At 44.2% G+C, this 24460-nt stretch overlaps 1 protein-coding gene across 1 annotated transcript; it reads left to right on the top strand.

Annotated features, from left to right (window-relative positions):
• Window positions 1-20589: 20589 nt before the first annotated feature.
• LOC311325228 (H-2 class II histocompatibility antigen, I-E beta chain-like) lies at window positions 20590-23455 on the top strand (the record flags this gene model as incomplete). The annotated part of the gene is made up of 5 exons (XM_084457896.1): window positions 20590-20620; window positions 20886-21152; window positions 22134-22415; window positions 22978-23094; window positions 23430-23455. 5 exons carry the CDS (start codon window positions 20590-20592, stop codon window positions 23453-23455), a joined length of 723 nt encoding a protein of 240 aa, XP_084314022.1.
• Window positions 23456-24460: the final 1005 nt, after the last annotated feature.

Raw genomic sequence — 24460 nt, 5'->3', positions numbered from 1 at the left:
CTGTTGTTAGGGTGTTGTCATGGTGTACTAGGGTGAGTTCACTGCTCAGCTGTTGTTAGGGTGTTGTCATGGTGTACTAGGGTGAGTTCACTGCTCAGCTGTTGTTAGGGTGTTGTCATGGTGTACTAGGGTGAGTTCACTGCTCAGCTGTTGTTAGGGTGTTGTCATGGTGTACTAGGGTGAGTTCACTGCTCAGCTGTTGTTAGGGTGTTGTCATGGTGTACTGGGGTGAGTTCAGGTGAGCAGGGTACGAGTGCTGTGTTGTGGCTGGGTACCTGAATGACCCTGACTGTGACTGTGTTCTAGCGTATGATAGATGGTGGTCTGTCAGAAGCTACATACAGGACAGCTACAGTGTCATCACATGCTAACAGAAGGGTAATTTCTCCTTGACAGACCCGTCCCTGCCTGAGTCTGAGAGGAATAAGATCGCCATCGGGGCGTCTGGGCTGGTGCTGGGACTGGTCTTTGCACTGGCTGGACTCATCTACTACCAGAAGAAGAAATCCAATGGTGAGTCATCAGCTGTGTGTAGAGAACATGTACAGTCTTCATAGTCATCTGTGTGTAGAGAACATGTACAGTCTTCATAGTCATCCAGTCTTCACAGTCATCTGTGTGTTATGTACGCAGCACACTGTAAAATAATCATGATGTAAGAAAGATTCACTTATACATTGAGAGATGTATTTTTCAAGAATACTGCTCCTGTGTTCAGTGGATGGTGGCAGCAATGTTGATTTATTCGTGATTGAAATATCACATAGTGATTCTGTCACCTCTGTCTCTTCACCCTCTCTGTGTTTATTTCACAGGGCGGATGCTGGTGCCTGCTAGCTAAGGTGAGACTCCTCTTGTCACAGAAAAGTTTCACCAACTACTACAACTGACTGTGCCTGATGGTCATTGTAACGGTTTTCTTTTTTCTTCTCAGGTTTGCAGGTCTGTTTCTGAATCCACTGCTGAACTAGACCTGATATTAGAGCTTCCTTCTAACCAGAAATCTCAGTTTAAATGAAATAACGCTAAAATGCTTGAGCGTAATACAATATCTTTGCTCCATATTAACCAATGCTGTCTTAAGAAGGCCATACATATGTGTTATGAGTTTGTCTCTCTATATGCAACAAAAATATTCCCTTTAATACTCAAATAAGGCATTGTCCTGTGTGTTCTGAATCAATAATGCACTGTCCTGGGTGTTATTAATCAATAATGCACTGTCCTGGGTGTTATTAATCAATAATGCACTGTCCTGGGTGTTATTAATCAATAATGCACTGTCCTGGGTGTTATTAATCAACTGTACCAGGGTTATAAGATCCACATATCAATAATAGTCATGTATGAGAGTTGGAGTCATTTCCCTCTGGTTTCTAGTCTAAACTGGGTGTCTGTGGGTGTCTGTTAAATTAACTAGGCTATTACAGTACGGTTGGTGTCTGTTTAAATGAACTAGGCTATTACAGTACGGTTGGTGTCTGTTTAAATGAACTAGGCTATTACAGTACGGTTGGTGTCTGTTTAAATGAACTAGGCTATTACAGTACGGTTGGTGTCTGTTTAAATGAACTAGGCTATTACAGTACGGCTGGTGTCTGTTTAAATTAACTAGGCTATTACAGTACGGTTGGTGTCTGTTTAAATGAACTAGGCTATTACAGTACGGTTGGTGTCTGTTTAAACGTGGTGGTGGTTTCAGGTTCTGTTATTGGACTATAACATTAGCTTAATGATTGATACAAAATCTCTTTCTCTTATAATTATTTTACCTCTTGCTTAGCGTGTGCACAATCTACTGTAGGGGCTAACAGAAGAACATCTTACCTGTTTGATGTAGAATGTGACTAATAAAGAACATGTCACTACTCGTTGTGTCTTGTCACTACAAGAGGACATTGTGACAACATTGTGCCACTTTTGACCTCAATATTACTATTAGTAGTGTGATGCCCGCAAAAGTTTGGACCACATGTCAGGACCAAAATTAATTGACTACCTGATATAAGAAACATATTCATAGAAATTTCTGCACTGTAAGTCAAGTCACAATTATGTTTGGTTTATGTGATTTATTGCGCAAGACAAGCCAATTAAGCTAATTAGCAAAGCTAATTTCTTACAGTGTATAGTTTTAGAAAACTGAGGTAATCCACACAGCCGCCAGAAGGCGTGTTCATAGGCGGAACATATATTCCCTAACCTGCTATTTCCCCCGTGTCCTTTTAGTATTACTCATGCACACTTCCGGCTTAAACTAGCCAACTCATTGATCTGGAGCGGGAAGTATAATTGTTATTGATAAATGCTCTATGTGTTATTTAGACAATTATGGCTGTAAGCCAGCGCACCTAGACAAGAGGCAGTGTTTTTTTGTGCATGGATGTAAGCCAGCGCACCTTGTATAGCGTTTGTCCGGTTATCACTCCCTCCCTCCCTCCCTCCCTCCGATCAATGTTGACCTGCATTTCTCTGTTGTCACCACAAGAGGCAGTAGTCCCAGCACACCAAAATAAAGAAGGACACCAAAATCAAGCTGCCGATCTCCACTGCACAAGTAGAGTAGTGGTGAGAGCATAGGACTCCCACCCAGGAGACGAGGGTTCAAGGCCCCAGTGGGGATGACTTTATGGGACTATACACCAAACCTCCACATGTTCATCCTTTCACTCCAATATTTTTATCCCTTACCTTGTCCAGAAACAGAAGTTGAACCAATTGCAGCAAAATAGCTAACGTTACAGGAATAATCAGTGTAACTGCTTCAGCCACTGACCGCTACCATTAATGTTATGGAAGCTGCTGCTAGTTGTTGTGAGCCCATGAGCTAACTGTCTATCCCGCTCTTATTGTGCTGGATTAGAATTGGAAGCATTGGAACTGATGTGTCCAAGCAACAAGACCTATCTTAATCTATCAGACATTATTTAATGTCATTTCAATACAGCTATTTCAGTGGCGTGACTAGCTTCTGTCCTACCAGTCCTGAACAGAAACAAGCCAGCCACGCACATAAGCCAGGCTGGACCTGGCCTGGTTTGGACTTCATGAATGGGACATGGAATCAACTGTCACTCAAAAATAGTTGTTTACACAAAGTTCTATTGATTATATTAGATTCATCATTGCACCGTAGCATACTGGAACATCCAGAAGCTGTTAGGCTAGCAATGAAATGCAGTTAACATCGTGAATAGCATTTTTTTTTTCTGAAATGCGTGTCATTATAATCCAATGACATGTTCCTTTGCATCTACTTTAAACTAAATGATTCCACGGATTTTACAAATTTTGAATGTTTATTTACGAAGATATTGGGCTTCTTTTTTTTCCCGGCACCGGCAGCTATGTTTCATATCACTGCCTCGGTTCACAAAGCATTATGTGAGTTTGCATCTACCCTCGGTTTCAAGTCAGCATCTTGAAACCCTCGTTTTGGAGGGCTGTTTGAACGTCCACTAGTCCTCTATATGCCGCCTAGCCCTAGAGGCTAAAAGAAATGGGACACACTACCCTACGCGTGAACGCACACAATGTAGGGGTAGGGCCAAGGGCTAGGGCTAAGGGGGGTATTGAGATTGGGCCTAAACTAGAGGGCCAGGAGTGGAGAGGGACTGGAGTGACGTGGGATTAGTGAGGGACTGGTGTCTAGAACTAGGGCTGGGAGGAATCAAACCAACATGGAAGACAAGACAACGAACACAAGACCAAACACACAAGGAGGCAGAACAAAACCAAGTGACAATGTGATCAAAGTGTACAAAAGTCTCTGGGGGAGTGCAGGGACAGTCACTGGGAGGGGAGGAGCTCAGGGACAGTCACTGGGAGGGGAGGAGCTCAGGGACAGTCACTGGGAGGGGAGGTGCTCAGGGACAGTCACTGGGAGGGGAGGTGCTCAGGGACAGTCACTGGGAGGGGAGGTGCTCAGGGACAGTCACTGGGAGGGGAGGTGCTCAGGGACAGTCACTGGGAGGGGAGGTGCTCAGGGGCAAACAAAAAAAAAACATCCACAACATTTTCAACAAAAGCTCTTGTTTTGGATTGTATCTAAACCCCCAGTGTTCCCAAATGTCTTACTGTTGTTATTGAAAAAGTAGTGTGAGCATCATGGGTGTTTTGAAGGGTAATGTAAACAGTTGTTTGTAGTTTAGTTGAAACATCAGTTGATCAGAAGACAGGTTTGTATTGGTGTCTGAAATGAAACAAACAGAAAGGAGGGCTTTGTCAATAAAAAAATAATGTCTCACACTTTACAATAAGGGTCACAAAAAACATGAGTTAACTGTTAACTAACGCTTATTTAGGGTTAGGTTAATTATGTTAATGAATACCTTAGTTAGGGTTAGGGTTAGGTGAGTTAACCTTAGTTTACATAAATAACATTAGTAAATGGTTAATAGAGACATTAGTTAACTGTTACTTAATGCTTAATAATGCATTAACTATTGCTTATTAATGTACCCTTATTGTAAAGTGTTACCAAATAATCTATTGTGGTGTATGAGTGATGAACATGAGAAAAGAATGAAAATTCCTTGGCCCTTGGGTAAAGAGATCTCCATGGATCTACACATCCAGTCAGACTCATATATGCTGATAGAGCCTTGGGCATTTTTGAGGGGGGCATTTTTTGGATTGGAATGGTCCAATTCCAGGTTCATCATACAATTCAAGTCTCTCCCAAAAATTCAGTGGTGAGAGTTGAGTGTGGGGAATGAAGAGCAGAGCTTGGTTATAAATGTGGCATCGTCCCAATTGGGGGCGTAGACATTGACCAGAATAAGGCATTTGAGACAGAGAGCCGATTACAATAATGGAACGACCCCGTGGGTCAGAGATTATATCGGGGGGGGGATTAAAAATAATAATAATTGTGGATTATTATAGCAACACATCTGGATTTCATATTTAAACTTGAGTGATTTTTTGGTGGATTATTATAGCAACACATCTGGATTTCATATTTAAACTTGAGTGATTTTTTGGTGGATTATTATAGCAACACATCTGGATTTCATATTTAAACTTGAGTGATTTTTTGGTGGATTATTATAGCAACACATCTGGATTTCATATTAAACTTGAGTGATTTTTTGGTGGATTATTATAGCAACACATCTGGATTTCATATTTAAACTTGAGTGATTTTTTTCCCCACCATTACAGCGAGTGAGTGGGGGATTGTGGGAAGTGTGGTTCTTAAAACGCAGAGCTTCTATGAGATGCTGGATGAAGCCCTTCACAACGTCCCCAAAAACGACAAGATCCTGTTGATGGGCGACTTCAATGCAAGAGTTGGGAGGGACAGTGGCATTTGGAAAGGTGTACTGGGGCAGCATGGCATAGGCCACTCCAATGCAAATGAGATACGTCTCTTAAGTCTCTGTGTTGAACACAGACTCACCCTCACCAACACCATATTCCAACAGAAAAACAAATACAAAACATCCTGGATGCATCCCAGGTCCAAGCACTGGCACCTCCTCGACTACATCATCATCGTCAGGCAGTCAGATCTGAGAGACGTCCAGATCACTCGGGCCATGAGAGGGACAGAGTGCTGGATGGACCATTGTTTGATCATGAGCATGCTCAAAATGAGGATCCGACCAGCAGTACGCCTCAGAAAGTCCAGCAGTAAAAGGCTGCACTGTGCCCGACTAGAGGTAACAGAGGCACTTAACACCTTCCGCCGTCCCCTAGATAATCAGCTAGAGAATGTTGAGCCTCTCCTGGAAAGGGACTGAAGAGAAGTGGCTGTCTCTCAGTGCATCACTTTACGAAGCTGCAGCCCAATCCATCGGCTACAGCAGGAAGAAACATCAGGACTGGTTTGACGAAAACTCCACAGATATCTCCACTCTCCTCAACAGTATGCACAGCTCATAAAGCCTCACTCAATAACCCATCCTCTGCTGCCCTTAAAAGCAACTGGCAGGCACACAGGAGAAAGGTGCAGTGTACTCTGGGACAACTTCAAAACCAGTGGTGGGTATCCAAGGCGCAGGAAATACAATCATAGGCAGAGATATATGATATGCACAATTTTTATGATGCAATAAAGTCCATCCATGGTCCAAGAACCCATACTGTCTGTCCTCTGAGAACTGCGGATGAATCCTCCCTCATTAAGGATCAAACATTGATTGTCCAGAGATGGGGAGAACATTTTGAGGCCTGTAAATGAAAATCTTACTTGGTTTAGTTTAGATTTCGAAGAACACGCTGAGTGGTCGGTCAAGCTGGTTTTAAAAAGAGACAATAGTTTATTCTATGTTACGATTCTGCAGATTCGGACAAGAGCACAGGAAGTGAATCCGGGCTTGTGTGGTTCACTTGAGGACGAGGTAGATAGGTTATAACGTGAAAAAGGAAGTGACATAGTTTCAGGATGAAGAGGACAGGGAAGTGATGTCACACAGGAAGAATTTGTAGTTTTAACAGACTGATCTATGAGAACGAACTACAAAGTTAGAACAACAGTCAAGTAGGAAAACAGAAAAACTATTTTTTGAGTGAACACATGGGTGATGACTTGAAATTACATTAACAGGCCCTGCTAAGCCAGCCAGCCGCAATTGACATCTGGGTTCTAGAGGAGCTCCCAACCCTACCCACGATCCAGAGTCTTGACCTCCCACCTTCCTTCTCCAAAGTCCATGCTGCCATAAGGTCACTTAAAAACAATAAATCTCCTGGTCCTGACTTCATTCCTGCTGAGATCCTGAAGCAGGGGGGCTACCTCTGTACCAGAGCAATCCACCAGTTCATCTCCCTAGTGTGGTGGGAAGGAAGCATTCCCCAACAATGGAAGGATGCAAACATTGTCACCATATACAAGAACAAGGGAGACAAATCCATGTGTGTAAACAGCCGAGGTATAGCGCTCCAAGGGTTGGAATTGGGGGGCTACATCAACAAAATGATTCCCGAGTGCGGCACCGCTGCTGCTCACCGCTCCCCCAGGGGATGGGTCAAATGCGGAGAACAAATTTCACACACTCAGGTGTGTGACATTCAGTGGAACTTAGTCTAAGTCTTAGTCCTCTCTGTTGCTGGTAAAGTCCTGGCAAAAATCATGCTCCACAGGCTCATCAACAACATCGCTGAAGCCCTGCTACCGGAATCCCAGTGTGGATTCAGGAAAAACTGCAGCACAGTGGACATGATCTTCTGCTGAAGACAGCTGCAGGAAAAATGTCGCGAACAAAAACCAGACCTGTTCATGGCCTTTGTGAATCTCTCCAAGGCATTTGACACCGTACACCGTGACCTCCTGTGGAGAGTCCCCCTGCAGTATGGCTGCCCGGCGAAGTTCGTGAACATCCTGCGGCAGTTTCACGATGGAATGATGGCCAAGGTCACGATAGGTGGACTTGAATCTGCCCCCTTTGGAGTAGCAACTGGTGTGAGACAATGGTGCACTCTTTCCCCGGTCCTAAACATTTTTCTCCTATGCGTAACAACACTTCTGCACAAGGAAATGGAGGAGGGGAGTGGGGTGCCCCTGGACTACAGGCTGGACCGGAGCCTCTTCAACATCAGGAGGCTCCAAGCAACAACTAAGCTCCAGTCTGTCTGAACTCCAGCATGCTGACGACTGCGCCCTTGTGGCGCACACAGCAGAAGCCCTGCAGGCCACTATTGCAGCTGATGTAAAAGCAACAGAATGGGACTGTCTGTTAATGTATCCAAGACAGAAGTCCTCTGTCAATGGTCATCAGAACCCCCGTAGAGACCTCCAACTTTCACCGTGGAAGGCTCCCCACTCACCATCATTCCACACTTCAAATACCTTGGAAGCTTCCTCTCAGAAGACTGCAGCATCGACCAGGACATACAAAACCGGATCAAACAGGCCTCATCCTCATTTGGGCGACTGAGGAAGAGAGTCTTTAACAACAATAACCTCCACCTCCATACCAAAGTCTCAGTCTACAAGGCAATCTGCATCACAACCCTCCTATATGGTTGTGAGACATGGACAATCTATGCTCGCCATCTCAAGATGCTGGAGGCGTTTCACATAAGGTGCCTCCAACGCATCTTACAGGTGACGTGGCAGGATCGTGTTCCACACACTGTGGTCCTTCAGCGAACCAGCTACAGGAGCATAGAGGTCACCATCATGCTTCACCAACTCAGATGGCTCGGCCATGTCACCAGAAAGCCACCCAGTCGCCTCCCGCACAAAACCCTGTATGGCCAGCTCCACCTAGGCCGTCGCTCTGCAGGGGGCCAGAAGAAGAGGCTGAAAGACCAGCTCAAGACCCTCCTAAAGACGTGTGAGATACAGCCTGCTGTCATGGAAGCTGCTGCCACAGATCGTTCCTCCTGGCGTGGACTCTGTCACAAAGGAGCAGAGCTGGCAGAGGAGAACAGAAGAAAACACCATCTGGCAAAAAGAGAGAGGAGAAAGGCGGCCATGACTACACCTGCCCCATCGGGTCAGAAGACTACACCTGCCCCATCATGACTACACCTGCCCCATCATGACTACACCTGCCCCATCATGACTACACCTGCCCCATCAGGTCAGAAGACTACACCTGCCCCATCATGACTACACCTGCCCCATCGGGTCAGAAGACTACACCTGCCCCATCGGGTCAGGCCTTCACTTGCCCTGTCTGTGGCAGACAGTGTGCATCACGCATTGGACTGTACAGTCACCAAAGAACCCACGAACCAGTAGCAGAAGTCATGATCGGTCACGATGGACTACCATAAGCAGTGGTAAGTGTGCGTGCGTGTGTGTGTGTGTGTGTGACCCAGGAGGTGACCGGGGGTCAGGGTGTGGACGTGGTGGTGGAGATGCTGGCCAACGTGAACCTGAGCAACACCTGCAGATGCTGACCCACGGAGGCCGAGTCACGGTCAGTAGGACAGGATCCCTGACACTGACCCCTGACCCTAACCCCTGACCCTAACCCCTGACCCTAACCCTTCCTCTCCTCCACTATGAACCATCAGTAGGACAGGATCCCTGACCCTAACCCCTAACCCCTGACCCCTTACCCTTCATCTCCTCCTCTATGAACCACTACTCATGAAAACAACAAGAAACACACATGAGAGAAAAAAGAGCACTTAACTACAGGGTGTCCAGACCCCACAGCATCAGACCGACTGGGCTAAGTGTGTGTGTGTGAGAGCCCAGTCTGAGAGCCCAGTGTTCAGTCTGTGTGCTGCTGCTCCTGGTTATTCACACATTATCAATGCTGTGTTGTGGTGTGCTGAGTCATGTTCCTGTGTTGTATTGGGTCATGTTTCTGTGCTGTGCATGTTGCGGTGTTGTGCTGTGTTTCCCTGTGTCATGGTGCTATGTTTCCCTGTGTCATGTTGCTGTGTTGTGTTGTGTTGTGTCATGTTTGCTGTGTTGTGTTCTGCTGTATCATGGTGCTGTGTTTCCCTGTGTCATGTTGCTGTGTTTCCCTGTGTCATGTTGCTGTGTTGTGTCATGTTTGCTGTGTCATGTTGCTGTGTTTTCCTGTGTCATGTTACAGGACAGCTACACACACACACACATACACACACACACACACACACACACACACACACACACACACCACGGTTAACAACCTTACAGGACAGCTATACACACACACACACACACACATACACACACCCCGGTTAGCGGTCAGCCCGGCCGGCTGTTTAAGGCAGCGATGGCTGCAGGGATCAGACTCTTACTGAAGCAGGTCCTTCTGCACCTGAGTGTCCTGCACCTGTGTTCAGAGGGGAGTGTTGAGTGGTGACTGGGTGGGTTAGTGTCCTGTGTTCAGAGGGGAGTGTTGAGTGGTGACTGGGTGGGTTAGTGTCCTGTGTTCAGAGGGGAGTGTTGAGTGGTGACTGGGTGGGTTAGTGTCCTGTGTTCAGAGGGGAGTGTTGAGTGGTGACTGGGTGGGTTAGTGTCCTGTGTTCAGAGGGGAGTGTTGAGTGGTGACTGGGTGGGTTAGGGTCCTGTGTTCAGAGGGGAGTGTTGAGTGGTGACTGGGTGGGTTAGTGTTCTGTGTTCAGAGGGGAGTGTTGAGTGGTGACTGTGTGGGTTAGTATCCTGTGTTCAGAGGGGAGTGTTGAGTGGTGACTGGGTGGGTTAGTGTCCTGTGTTCAGAGGGGAGTGTTGAGTGGTGACTGGGTGGGTTAGTGTCCTGTGTTCAGAGGGGAGTGTTGAGTGGTGACTGGGTGGGTTAGTGTCCTGTGTTCAGAGGGGAGTGTTGAGTGGTGACTGGGTGGGTTAGTGTCCTGTGTTCAGAGGGGAGTGTTGAGTGGTGACTGGGTGGGTTAGTGTCCTGTGTTCAGAGGGGAGTGTTGAGTGGTGACTGGGTGGGTTAGTGTCCTGTGTTCAGAGGGGAGTGTTGAGTGGTGACTGGGTGGGTTAGTGTCCTGTGTTCAGAGGGGAGTGTTGAGTGGTGACTGGGTGGGTTAGTGTCCTGTGTTCAGAGGGGAGTGTTGAGTGGTGACTGGGTGGGTTAGTGTCCTGTGTTCAGAGGGGAGTGTTGAGTGGTGACTGGGTGGGTTAGTGTCCTGTGTTCAGAGGGGAGTGTTGAGTGGTGACTGGGTGGGTTAGTGTCCTGTGTTCAGAGGGGAGTGTTGAGTGGTGACTGGGTGGGTTAGTGTCCTGTGTTCAGAGGGGAGTGTTGAGTGGTGACTGGGTGGGTTAGTGTCCTGTGTTCAGAGGGGAGTGTTGAGTGGTGACTGGGTGGGTTAGTGTCCTGTGTTCAGAGGGGAGTGTTGAGTGGTGACTGGGTGGGTTAACATTTCCACTTCTCTCCCCCCCCCCCCTCTCTCCCCTCTCTCTCTCCCTCCTCTCTCCCTCCTCTCTCTCCCTCCTCTATTTCTCTCTCTCCCTCCTCTCTCTCCCCCCTCTCTCTCTCCCTCCTCTCTCTTTCCTCCTCTCTGTCTCTCTCGCTCTCCCTCCTCTCTCTACCTGCTCTCTCTCTCCCTCCTCTCTCTCTCTCTCTCTCTCTCTCTCCTCTTTCTCTCTGCCTCTCTCTCTCTTTCCCTCCTCTCTCTCTCCCTCCTCTCTTTCACTCTCTCCCTCTTCTCTCTCTCTCTCTCTCTCAAATTCAAATTCAAATTAGCTTGATTTGCACTATAGTTGAAAAGAACCCACATTGCCAAAGCAGTACATAAAATCAACATTCAGAAAATTAACATTCAGATTATGTATAAATGAATGAATCAAAAGTGAGTGTGAGGGTGTGTTATCTCTGACAGTGAGGGGTCTGGGTTGCTGCGTGTTCAGCTCCCGTACCCAGACCCAGCCCCGCGGAGTGAGTATCAGTGATTATGTGATAGTTATAACCTGTTTGTGTATAAAAACATAACATAACATACACAACAAAACATGAAGCTGTATATCAACAATACAATCAAAAGCATTTAACAACAGTTCAATTCATAATATAATAACATGGGGAGCTGGCAATATCCTTCAGATGTAATCACTCTGAGATGTTTGCTATACAGTAGAACTTGTTTCCCTTAATGTATGGCAACAGTCAACATATTTAGCAGCTAATAATGCACACTGACTTTTCTCTCCACATAAATATGTCAGTTTCTCAGGATCAGGGAGGTAAATAAACTATATATTATTTATTTGATCAAAGAAAATCTCTCTTAAATGTTTAGATTTCTCACATTATAATAAGAAGTGAGATTGTGTTTCAACATCTCACTGATGACAAAGTGAACACAGCCTGGCCTCCTTGGGTAGCCAGTACTGCCTGCGTGGCCTGGTTCTATGGCCAGGCTGTGTCCCCTCAGTCTGGACCTGGTTCTATGGCCAGGCTGTGTCCCCTCAGTCTGGACCCTGGTTCTATGGCCAGGCTGTGTCCCCTCAGTCTGGACCTGGTTCTATGGCCAGGCTGTGTCCCCTCAGTCTGGACCCTGGTTCTATGGCCAGGCTGTGTCCCCTCAGTCTGGACCCTGGTTCTATGGCCAGGCTGTGTCCGCTCAGTCTGGACCTGGTCAACGTTTTCCACAGTCTTCTATCAGTCACTGCAGTCAAGTATCCTGCTACCGTGTACTCTCTGTTTAGGGTCAAATAGAAATCTAACTTACTTTGTGATTTGGTGGTTTCATGCCAATATTTGATATCCTTTTCTTTTTGTTTTGAGATGATTTGGTTGGGCCAGGTTGATTGGTGTTTGTCCTGAGGCCCTGGTATTTGTGGGCAGAGTTTCAGGATCAACTAGGGCTCTTCTCCAGATTCTGGGGATCTTGAGTTGTCGCAAGGAGGAAGAGAGGAACGCTCTTAACCAGGACTTCAAGAAAGGCGCTGCATGGAGTATAAGCTCCGGGCAGATAGAATCAGGCCCTGGGGCTTTCCCTGGCCTTACATGCTGGAGGGCAGCAGCAAACTCCTCTGGTGTGAATTCACCAGAGATGTTACCGCCGCTAGGAGTTGTGTCCTTCCAGAGGTCAGACACTTCTTTAGCCACGAGACGTGACGATCCGCGGTCTTTGCCCTCAGGTGTCCCACTTTTCACAAATTTTGATGCGATTTTGTTTGCAAAGATGGGGCAGTGATGGGGGGAGTGTCTGGACCTGCCAGTGAGGTTGTTAAGGATGCTCCATGCCTTGCGGCTGGAGTGGGAGAAGTCGATGGAGTTAATGGCCTCCTCCCAGCGCTCTTGTCTCCTTCGGCTGAGTCTAGACAGCAGGGAACTTTCCTAGCACGCGTCTATCAGGGAGCCGGTTATCAACGCCGACGCTCGCGAATGCCAAGTCAGGATTGGTCCCAGTTTTCCAGCGACCTGAGACAAAGCTGGCTGCGCCCTTGGGATCGTACAACAGGGCCAGGCTGTTGGCAGACTTTGCTTCGCTTACGGTGGTTAATCGCAGCTACTGACCATGAGAAGGTGTCTGGTGTCGGCCTCGCCACAAATGAACTATTCATTCATTCATTCATTCATTCATTCACACAAACCTATTATATATAAACCTCTTTCTCTTTCTCTCTCTCTCTCTCTCTCTCTCTCTCTCTAGTGTTGAATTCAACCATGAATGGACAGAGAGAACCACAACATGGCCATTCAAAATCCCCAAAAAGACAGATTTCTAAATGTACTACATGAATTGCAAAACACTATAAAATAAAGTAATTGTGAGTAAAATAAATTATTGGCTTTATATTCTAAAAAAAAGTATTACAATAGGACCGACTGGCTTTAATGTTGAGCATGTTTCTAATAGTGGCTCAAAGTGATCATGACAGCTGGCCATGAGTGAAATGATGTGAAAATATTCATAAATGTCACAAAAAATAACACTCAGTGAATACAGTAAATACATACCATAAAATTACTTCAGTCGAGATCACTTTAGTCAAAATTGACCCATTTATTAGCATGCAATAATATATACTGCATATACAGTAGGACCCCACTCATCCGAACTTCAGAGATCCGAACCTCCCGGTCTACCGGACAGTAAAACGTTTAAAAACGTTAAAAAAACGTTGTGTTTTTTTTAGCCTGCTATCTGGTTACTGGTGGGATTTTCATTACAGTACTGTACCCTACTGTGAATAAAAACAGAACTGTATGTAGACCTACATGTTGCCTGTAGGCTGTAGCCTACTGTCACGTTTAATTTCTTTGTTACTTTAATGTCGAGCGCAAAACACAAACGAGTCTGCTGCGCGAGAGCTGCATTCCTTGGTAGCCAGTAAGCGCGTCAGCAACCTGAAGCAGAGGAGCATCGAGTCATTATTCGTTCCCAGTTAATGGACTTCAGGAACACAGACGTGTTGTAAGCATGTAGATTAGCCTACTAGACCTACTGTATTTGTTAAATAATAGCCTACAGCCTAGGCCACGTTAGCCTACATCGGTTGTTTAGGCTGCAATAGCCTAGACACGACAACTTGTCTGTCATTTCATTTTATTTATTTATTTATTATCATTTGCTCTAATTGTTCTAATGTTGGGTTGCTTTTAGGCTATACCATTTTGTTCTGCGAATACAGTAGCCTATCGATGCAGCGTACGCCTCATTTGAGAATAAAGTACTGTATTTGATCAAAGCATGCACTCAAGTGGAAATTTGTTTATTTTATTCTAGGCTATACTGTAGGCCTATTATAGGCTAGGCTGTATGAGTTTAGTTGGCTATTTGATTGCCATTTTGATGCATTTTCACAAGTAATTAAGGGTATTTATCGGTGTATTATGAGTCTATATGAAACAAGTACCACTTATTGAATTTGGTGCATTTTAACATGTTTGTCATCCGGACATTTCAGAGATACGAACGACCTTCGGTCCCGTTGGGTTCGGATAAGTGGGGTCCTACTGTACATTTTTTACGCATATTTTTTTTGGCGGTGTGATCTGTTCAGGGGCCCCCTGCCTTCCACGCATGTGGAAAGCGGCAATCTAGATGTTCCCCCCATCTGGGCCGCTTGGCCCAGAGTGCCGGGCCGGAAGAGGGAACGGCATCTAGCCCCCTGCCTCTATGACGATCAGAGTGGGCCGCTATCGGGAAGACGCTCGGAGGTAACTCAGCCCACTAAGACCGTCAAAGAGCGCCACAGGAGGACTGCTGTACATTATAGTCCCTGGCCTCCACGGGTCAGCGCTTCGTGGAGTCTGAAGGAGATACAGCCTAGTGTCTCTGCCTCCATGGTGACCGGAGGGACCGCTGGATGGCCCTTCGGAGATGTAATGGCAAGAGTGAGCAATGACGTGTTTTGACAGCTTAAATACATGCGCTCTAGCGAGCTGAACCAATGCTATGACAGCTGACAGTCAGCTGGTGGGTTGCGTCATACGGGGTGTGACTGATTGGCCTCTGCCGATTAGCCCGGCGTTGACATCCGTGTCTCGCCTGAAGTACGTCGGAGACTTCATTTTTGACCACTGGTATAGATATACTCTTGTATGTAAAATAACATCTCATAAACATGAAACAACAACAAAAACATTTCCACTTCCCTAAAGTCAAAATTAAAATTAAAATTAAGCAATAAACCATGAGAGGTTGTGTAGTGATCATATAACAGCTAGGGGGCGTTGTTAGGTACGACGCGAAGCGGACAACACCAACTAGCTGTTATAAAATCACTATAACACACGGCCTCTCGTGGTTTATTGCTTAATTTTAACACGGCTTCCAGCCAATCAGAATCAAGAACCAGAACTAACCGTTGTATAATGATTAAACAATTCATTGCCTTGGGGCTGACATGAGTTTTCTATGAGAACGACTTGACAGTCTGTGTCTTTATACATTCATTTTCAATGTGGGGCCAAAAACACCTCCAGTTGTTATATATGTACAAATATGTTGTTTTAGGTCAGCTTCAGGTTTCTACAGTACTTTCTCTTTGCTGCTTGACTCCTCTGGACACTCTGCTTGTCAGCATTCCTTGGTTTTGGTGTTGGGTAAAGAGTCCAGCCATATCATTCATGTTTCACTTATACTTCTTATCCTCTTCCTACCCCGACCCTACCCCTGACCCCTGCCTCTATCTGGGCCCAGGCACATTCACGCACACACAGACATACACCAGTGTTTGCCATGTCTCTCTCCTAGCCTCTCTTACTCTGATAATGTAATTTATTGCTTTATAAATGTTCTTAGCCGGTAGACAAACATACTCCTGGAGCTTGCTCGATCGCCTTGTTGAGAGGGGTCAGGGAAGAATTTTTACAGCTCACTTATCTGGCCCCCGGGTAATTACTGTTTTTTTGCTTCCCTCTGGAATATGTAGAGAGTGGGTCGTATGCCCACCTCCCTTGTTCTCTGTAAAGCGCAATGTGTTGCCTCTGGGTATGAAATGCGCTATACAAATAAAGCTTTGATTGATTGATTGATTGATTGACTTCTCTGTGTGCATAATCATGTCTTCAGTTTTTAATTGTGTGGTGTCCATGGTCACCATGTTGGTAAGCGGTCATTTAATACAAACGACGCTAGGCAGGGAGTGTAGCATGCTTCACTTTTGGTTTAGTATCTTGTTCAGCACTCTGTGAAAAAACCTGTGAAACACTGGTAAATTATGTATGATTGTCTGTCTAAATAATGCAGGGATATCATTTGATAGATTTATGATTGATGGTTTGAATGATTCAGGGATATAATTTGATAGATTTATGATTGATGGTTTTAATGATTCAGGGATATATTTTGATAGATTTATGATTGACGGTTTGAATGATTCAGGGATATTATTTGAGATTTATGATTGACGGTTTGATTAATTTAGGGATATTATTTGATAGATTTATGATTGACGGTTTGAATGATCCAGGGATATTATTTGATAGATTAATGATTGACGGTTTGAATGATGCAGGGGTATCATTGTGTCCTGTATAACGTGTGGGCTGACCTTTGATGATCTCTAACCTGTACGGTGAAGTGTCCTGGTTCAACAAACACACAGAAATTCTATTTCATTTACAGTATACTAACACACACACACACACACACACACACACACACACACACACACACAATAGGAGGAGTTGATGTAGCTCTCAGTTATATACAGCTTCTCTTAGTAACTGGTGATGAAAAGAGTCTGAAGCATTTCTGACGATATTCTTCTGTCCAAAGTCGCTCCATAGTTTTATGGTTTCTATATTTAGGGACTTCTCCAGACTGGTTTGTCTGGACAGGTTGGTTTCCGGGTACAAAAAATGAAATAATTCATCAAATAATTCAGAACCGAACACTAAAGGAATGCAGCTTGTTTCCAGGTTAACTTCAGTGTGATGGATGTGAAAACATGTTGCTTTTTCTCTGCCAGCCGGCCTGCCTGTGTGTCTGTCTGTTTGTCTACCTGTAAAGTCTTCCTGCCTATATAGGAGCTGGATAAGTGGGTGGAGGGGCATTGAGGTGCACTTAAGCTGTAATGACCCATAAGCCCAATAGGAGGTGCTACATATCCTCCTGCCCACCCCTTATGCCCCAGCCACAGTGCACACTTGTTCTGCTCCTGTGATCAGAATCACCTCACCTAGCAACAGATGACATGGTAAGAACAACTCTCACATAAAATCTGCCATTGGCTGATGAGAGATTAGTGAAGTGAAAGTGGAGTTGTGGGACTTTCCAGACCTCATGTCTTTAGTGGAGGGGAAGCTGGAGGTAAACACCCTGCTGTAGCAGCACTGACCGGCCCTGAGATGAGGAACAGGACAGACCACAGAACATGGAACAGACCTCTGTCATATCATCACACAGTACAGAAACTCACACCATGGTCCAGGTTGAAGAATAGAGAAATGAACATTTCTAAATCTAAATATCAGTCATTTTGAAGAGATACAGACAGATAAAGCCAAGTTGTTTTTATTTAAATTCAACTCTCTTTCTGGCCATGTTCAATGTTATTCATTCACTCAGGGGGTGGTTGGGTTTCTAAGTACAGTAGTGTTTGACCAGGTACGCATATTACCATCAGATGAAGAGTTTCCTGCACCTGAAGGCTGTTGTTATGCAGATGACTGTTTTAAACTGACTGTACAAATGACTGTAATATAAACTATAACTAGCCTACAGCTGGTTGGCTGATAAAGAAGGTTGGACACATGGCCAGAATTTAAAGACTTCCTGTAGGTTAGACGATAGGTACTTTGCCACAGTCATTGTTGTTTTCGGGGGGGTGGGGGTGGGGGGGGCAGCATTTGAAATAATTCAGAAAAAAGACTTAAGGATTTTTGGATTATCCCCTAGAACCCATTCTGAGCCAGGAAAAACCCTGCTTCTATATATATGCTCTTGTATATGAAATATCAGCTCATAAACTCTCTTGTCAGCATTCCTTGGTTTTGGTGTTGGGTAAAGAGTCCAGCCATATCATTCATGATTCACTTCTACTTCTCTGTGTAGAATCAGGTCTTCAGTGTTTAATTGTGTGGTGGGTTTTCACCATGTTGGCAAGTGGTAATTTGACACAAACGACGCTAGGCAGGGAGTGTAGCATGCTTCACTTTGGGTTTAGTATTTTGTTTAGCACTCTGTAAAAAACAACTGTGAAACGCTGTGAAGATTATTCATGATTGACTGTTTGAATGATGCAGGGGTATCATTTATCATTTGATTGGTTTATGATTGACTGTTTGAATGATACAGGGGTAATGTATATGGCTCAACTTTGATGACCTCTGACCTGTATGGTACAGGGTCCTGGCCCAACAAACACAGAAATTATATTTCATAAACAGTACACTGTACTCACACACAAACACACACACACACATACACACACACACACACACACACACACACACACACACACACAAAGAGCAGTTGATGTAGCTCTCAGTTATACTGTACACAGCTTCCCTTAGTAACTGGTGATGAAAACAGTCTGGAGCATTTCTATTGGTTCATTTTTATGGTTTTAATATTCAGGGATTCTCCAGACTGGTTTGTCTGGACAGGTTGGTTTCCTTAGATTATCACCCCAGCAGTTTCTTAAAGACTTGCTGTAGGTCAGAGGAAAGCTACTTTGCCACAGTCATTGTTGTTTTCAGGGGGGGGGACATTTGAAATAATTCATCCAATAATTCAGAAAAAAAGACAGATTTTTGGTTGAGCTCCACAAGTAATTTTTTCTGGGAAGGCGTGTCCTACTCTCCAATTGTCAAATAAAGATGTTTGTTTGCTTGCTGTATCACAAATGTATTTGATTTATGATTGATTGTTTGAATGATACAGCCACATCATTTGATTGATTTATGATTGATTGTTTGAATGACTGCTGTGAGGTGACAGTACTAGGTACTGCGCCACCTGTTTGAATGATTGACTGTTTTGAATGAGGCAGGGGTATCATGTGATTGATTTGTGATTGACTGAATGATACGGGTGTATCATTGTGTTCTGTGTAACGTGTAGGCTGACCTTTGATGCCCTCAGTACAGGTCCTAGCTAACCAAACACACGGAAATGATATTTTATATACTGTAACACTGTACACTGACACACGCACGCACAGACACACATCTTCTGGTAGCTCCAGAATACATGTTCATGATCAGCTTCCATACGCCCACATACCCTCCAGAATAGTTGTTGTATAGATAGAAGCCTTCCTCTAAACTTTGTTGCTCTTAAAAATCTGACGATATTTTTCTGTCTTAAGTCGCTCCATAGTTTTATGGTTTCAATATTTAGGGACTTCTCCAGACTGGTTTGTCTGGACAGCCTGGTTTCTGTGAAACAGGATCAGTGAGATTCTCACCCCAACAGTTGATGTAAGTGGATAGGAACGTCGCCATAATCTTTCTTTGCTGTTGTTTTCAGGGGGTAGATTGATTAAATTATGCCTTTTGTCAGTACTTGAGTTATCATATTGATGTAAAAAGGTAAAATAATTAATTGAATAATTCCGTCATGCATTCTCACTTGTACATGATAGCCATTAGTCATCTAGTTCTACTATAACTGAAGCATATAATCAGCCACTTCCCTAATGGCATTATAGGCTTCATGTTATGTACTGTACACTTTCAAGTCCCCATCAATCTGATGATCATTATCTTCTTTTTACATAAAGACCTTTATGTGAGAGGCCTCTGACACCCCAACTCTATGTATTCTATCCCTGCGTTACCTGCTAAGTTCTCATCCACTGTGCATTTACACTACAAGCCTAAACAGCCATGTGAGCGTCTACCTAGATACAGATGATGAGGCTGGAAATGACTCATCTGATTGGTCCAAGAGTCCTACACAAGAGACAATAGAGAGAGAAAAGAAATGTTCAGTTCAGGGTATAATTCAAGTCTTCTCAGTTCTCCTCTCTGTGAAGAAATGACATCAACAACAATTACATGCTTTGCTTGATAAATAAAACATTTTTGGTGGAAATACATCATAGTCTTCCATCATAATGTCTCAGGTTTGTAGTTTTCAGACAGAAACACTTCTCCAATGTTTCCAGAGATTGCTCTTCGACATCAGTCCCTCCCATATTGTAAACATGAATCATTTTCCCGGTATCTCATTTGATCCCAAGCACACGGTCCATAAGCAGATACACACATTGTGGCATAGGCATGGCACGGATCAGCTCAGACCTTGTTTTGCTGAGGAAACCTTGCACGACTGGCCAAAATGGCTACTCAGGATATTGTTGATTTGGATGTAATTGGTTAATTGAGTTTTAAGTGGTCAGTTGATACCTGTGCTATTCCTTGTGCTGCCCTATAAAGAGATATGTCTGTCTGTTGCTGTAACACTGTCAATATGGTTGGCATGGCTGAATTTAGGAGAACTGAGTGTGACAGCCTGAAGAGATAAACATGATGAGTAAACAACGCTCTAACTCAATACAAAGTAAAACTGAATTAAATGTTTGTCAATGTTTAAGAACAATGCTGTATTTATGTAAATTACTGTGTTCTGATTGAGAATTAACTGTTAGTAACCGACCATACAGTAATAATGAACGTACAATGTTTGACCTCTGCCTAGCAACATGTGACATGTGTTTTTCTGAAGCAGAGATTGGTTTGTTTGGTTAAGAGTCAGTTTATTATCTGAGTGCTCTGCTCTCTTTCATCTAGTTGAGAAGTTGAACGCTGGAGGAACATGTCCTTGTCAACTGTGTTTTCCATTTGCATGGCTGTGGTTCTGTCCACGCAAAAAGCAGGTAGGCTACATTATCATAAACTACACACCGTGAGTCTGTATAATACAGTCTGTATAAAGTCTATGGTATTACCAGGTATAATTAGCTTTCCATCAATGAACTAATGACAGTGATCTTATTGTTACATATTGTTTCATATAACATTTGTATTAAATGTTTCTGAATTGTTCTTTGACATGATTATCATGAATTATGAGAAAATAAAGTGTGTAATGAATTCAGATGAAAACTGTGATCATGCATAATTTGTTCTTCAATATTTCAGGTGGATATGAGCACTACGTGGTGTCACACTGCTTATACTCTACAGAGCAACCGCATGAGTACATATACTCTTATATTTATAATAAGATTGAGTATATCAGGTTCAACAGCACTAAGGGCAGGTGGGAGGGATACACTGAGCATGGTCTGCATGCTGCTAAGATCTGGAATGATGATCCTGCTATCATGGCTGATATGCGAGTGAGGCTGGAGAGTTACTGCAAGCCCAACGCTGAGGGCGACCTCTCTCACGTACTGGAGAAGACAGGTGAGCTGCCCTCCTCACCACAACAACATCACATCTCTCACTCACCAGATGATACGACACCTCTTTCATCTGTTCACTACAAAACCTGTAATGAAGCTTCTGTCTGGTGGATATGTTACGGTCAATGTGAGAAAACGGGGAATGTGAGCTTTTCCCGGTTGTTGCGCACATCCCCGACCTCGCGGGGAATGTAGGAGGAACATGTGCGTTTCTCACATCTCCCGGGTAATGTGCACATTCCCCCACCTTGAGGGAGATGGGAGAAATTGGTTAGTATTCCTCACATCTCCCGTACGGTCGGGGATTGTGCACATTAACCGGGAAATGCTTACAATTCCCGACCTTGCGGTAAATCTAGCAAAGTCCAACCGTATGCAAAACCTGGTGGGAGAGGGCTCGTGCGCTTAGAGAGTTTAAAGACCAATAATAGAGTAGACATATTAAAGACCAATAATAGAGTAGACATATTAAAGATCAATAATAGAGTAGACATATTAAAGACCAATAATAGAGTAGACATATTAAAGATCAATAATAGAGTAGACATATTAAAGACCAATAATAGAGTAGACATATTAAAGACCAATAATAGAGTAGACATATTAAAGATCAATAATAGAGTAGACATATTAAAGACCAATAATAGAGTAGACATATTAAAGACCAATAATAGAGTAGACATATTAAAGATCAATAATAGAGTAGACATATTAAAGACCAATAATACAGTATATTTAATAAAGACCAATAATACAGTATATATAATAAAGACCAATAATACAGTATATATAATAAAGACCAATAATACAGTATATATAATAAAGACCAATAATACAGGATATATAATAAAGACCAATAATACAGTATATATAATAAAGACCAATAATAGAGTTAATTAATAGAGAACAGAACCCTGATCAATATGATATGAATGATAGTGTTATATGAACTAATGTGTTGCTGTTTTTCCTCCACTATCAGTGGAGCCCTCTGTCAAGCTTCTCTCAGTGACCCCCTCTAGTGGCAGACACCCTGCCATGCTGGTGTGCAGCGCCTATGACTTCTACCCCAAAAAGATCAGAGTGACCTGGAAGAGGGATGGACAGGAAGTGACCTCAGACGTGATCTCCACTGAGGAGTCGGTCAACGGTGACTGGTACTACCAGTTCCACTCCCAACTGGAGTACACGCCCAGATCCGGGGAGAAGATCTCCTGCATGGTGGAGCACGCCAGCCTGGACAGACCCCTCGTGAAGCACTGGGGTGAGTTCACTGTCCAGCTGTTGTTAGGGTGTTGTCATGGTGTACTAGGGTGAGTTCACTGTTCAGCTGTTGTTAGGGTGTTGTCATGGTGTACTAGGGTGAGTTCACTGTCCAGCTGTTGTTAGGGTGTTGTCATGGTATACTAGGGTGAGTTCACTGCTCAGCTGTTGTTAGGGTGTTGTCATGGTGTACTGGGGTGAGTTCACTGTCCAGCTGTTGTTAGGGTGTTGTCATGGTGTACTAGGGTGAGTTCACTGCTCAGCTGTTGTTAGGGTGTTGTCATGGTGTACTAGGGTGAGTTCACTGCTCAGCTGTTGTTAGGGTGTTGTCATGGTGTACTAGGGTGAGTTCACTGCTCAGCTGTTGTTAGGGTGTTGTCATGGTGTACTGGGGTGAGTTCAGGTGAGCAGGGTACGAGTGCTGTGTTGTGGCTGGGTACCTGAATGACCCTGACTGTGACTGTGTGTGCTAGCGTATGATAGATGGTGGTCTGTCAGAAGCTACATACAGGACAGCTACAGTGTCATCACATGCTAACAGAAGGGTCATTTCTCCTTGACAGACCCGTCCCTGCCTGAGTCTGAGAGGAATAAGATCGCCATCGGGGCGTCTGGGCTGGTGCTGGGACTGGTCTTTGCACTGGCTGGACTCATCTACTACCAGAAGAAGAAATCCAATGGTGAGTCATCAGCTGTGTGTAGAGAACATGTACAGTCTTCATAGTCATCTGTGTGTAGAGAACATGTACAGTCTTCATAGTCATCAGTGTGTAGAGAACATGTACAGTCTTCATAGTCATCCAGTCTTCACAGTCATCTGTGTGTTATGTACGCAGCACACTGTAAAATAATCATGATGTAAGAAAGATTCACTTATACATTGAGAGATGTATTTTTCAAGAATACTGCTCCTGTGTTCAGTGGATGGTGGCAGCAATGTTGATTTATTTGTTGATATATCACATAGTGATTCTGTCACCTCTGTCTCTTCACCCTCTCTGTGTTTATTTCACAGGGCGGATGCTGGTGCCTGCTAGCTAAGGTGAGACTCCTCTTGTCACAGAAAAGTTTCACCAACTACTACAACTGACTGTGCCTGATGGTCATTGTAACGGTTTTCTTTTATCTTCTCAGGTTTGCAGGTCTGTTTCTGAATCCACTGCTGAACTAGACCTGATATTAGAGCTTCCTTCTAACCAGAAATCTCAGTGTCACAGCTTTCAACAACAAATAAGCCTAATTCAATGGACGCTTAAAGAAGGTTGACGCGCTGCCACTTATTTGATTGCTTGTTGCTTGTTTGAAGATCTGGATTTGTGAATGAATGTGTCGGGCTTAATCATAGTCAATAGTCCAAAAAAGGTCAGTCATAACTGAGGTCAAAAAGCATAATTAGATCTCTCAGAAATAAAAGAAAATGTTTTCGCATTATAGCGGTATATGCTACGTTGCTTGCGGTTGAAACCTATATCAGCTCAGCGCTCCTCTCTGCACAGTAGTGATGTGACGTTCAAGAACGATCCGATTCTTTTGAACGGCTCTTTAAAACGAACGATGGGAACCGATTCGCAGTTGTGGGAGCCGTTCTTTTTTCACTCAAGCTCCTCCCTACTACTTCACTGGCGAACAGGCAGGAGGAGAGCACAGTCATTCATTGTAGCCTGCTTAGTTTCTTTAGGTGTTGCGTGAATAACATAAGTCAGGTTTATTTACACACAAACACATTTTATACAAAGGGTAAATCCAAAAAAATGATCTTGCTGTCAAAGCAGAGGCATGTGGCGCCACCTTGTGGAATATTTACCACATGTCCACACAAGCCATTACTGTAATATTCATAGCTAATGAATATATTGGTTACTTTTAGTCAGGTGCCCATCAGGACACCTACTGGTTTGTACGTGGTCCTGAAATGCCCCGCCCACGTTGAATGTCAACAGTCTCACGCTCACTAGTTTGAGAGCAGTCACATTTGTTGGAGCAGCCTGTGAATAAAATTAACAAACGTTATACTGGCATGTCAGTCGTGCAGTTCATTCTGTAAGA

This window comes from Borostomias antarcticus, assembly GCF_949987555.1.
Source record: "Borostomias antarcticus genome assembly, chromosome: 24".
Lineage (NCBI taxonomy): Eukaryota > Metazoa > Chordata > Actinopteri > Stomiiformes > Stomiidae > Borostomias > Borostomias antarcticus.
Note: the sequence above shows the minus strand (reverse complement) of the source record. Positions and strands in the feature narration are given on the sequence as shown.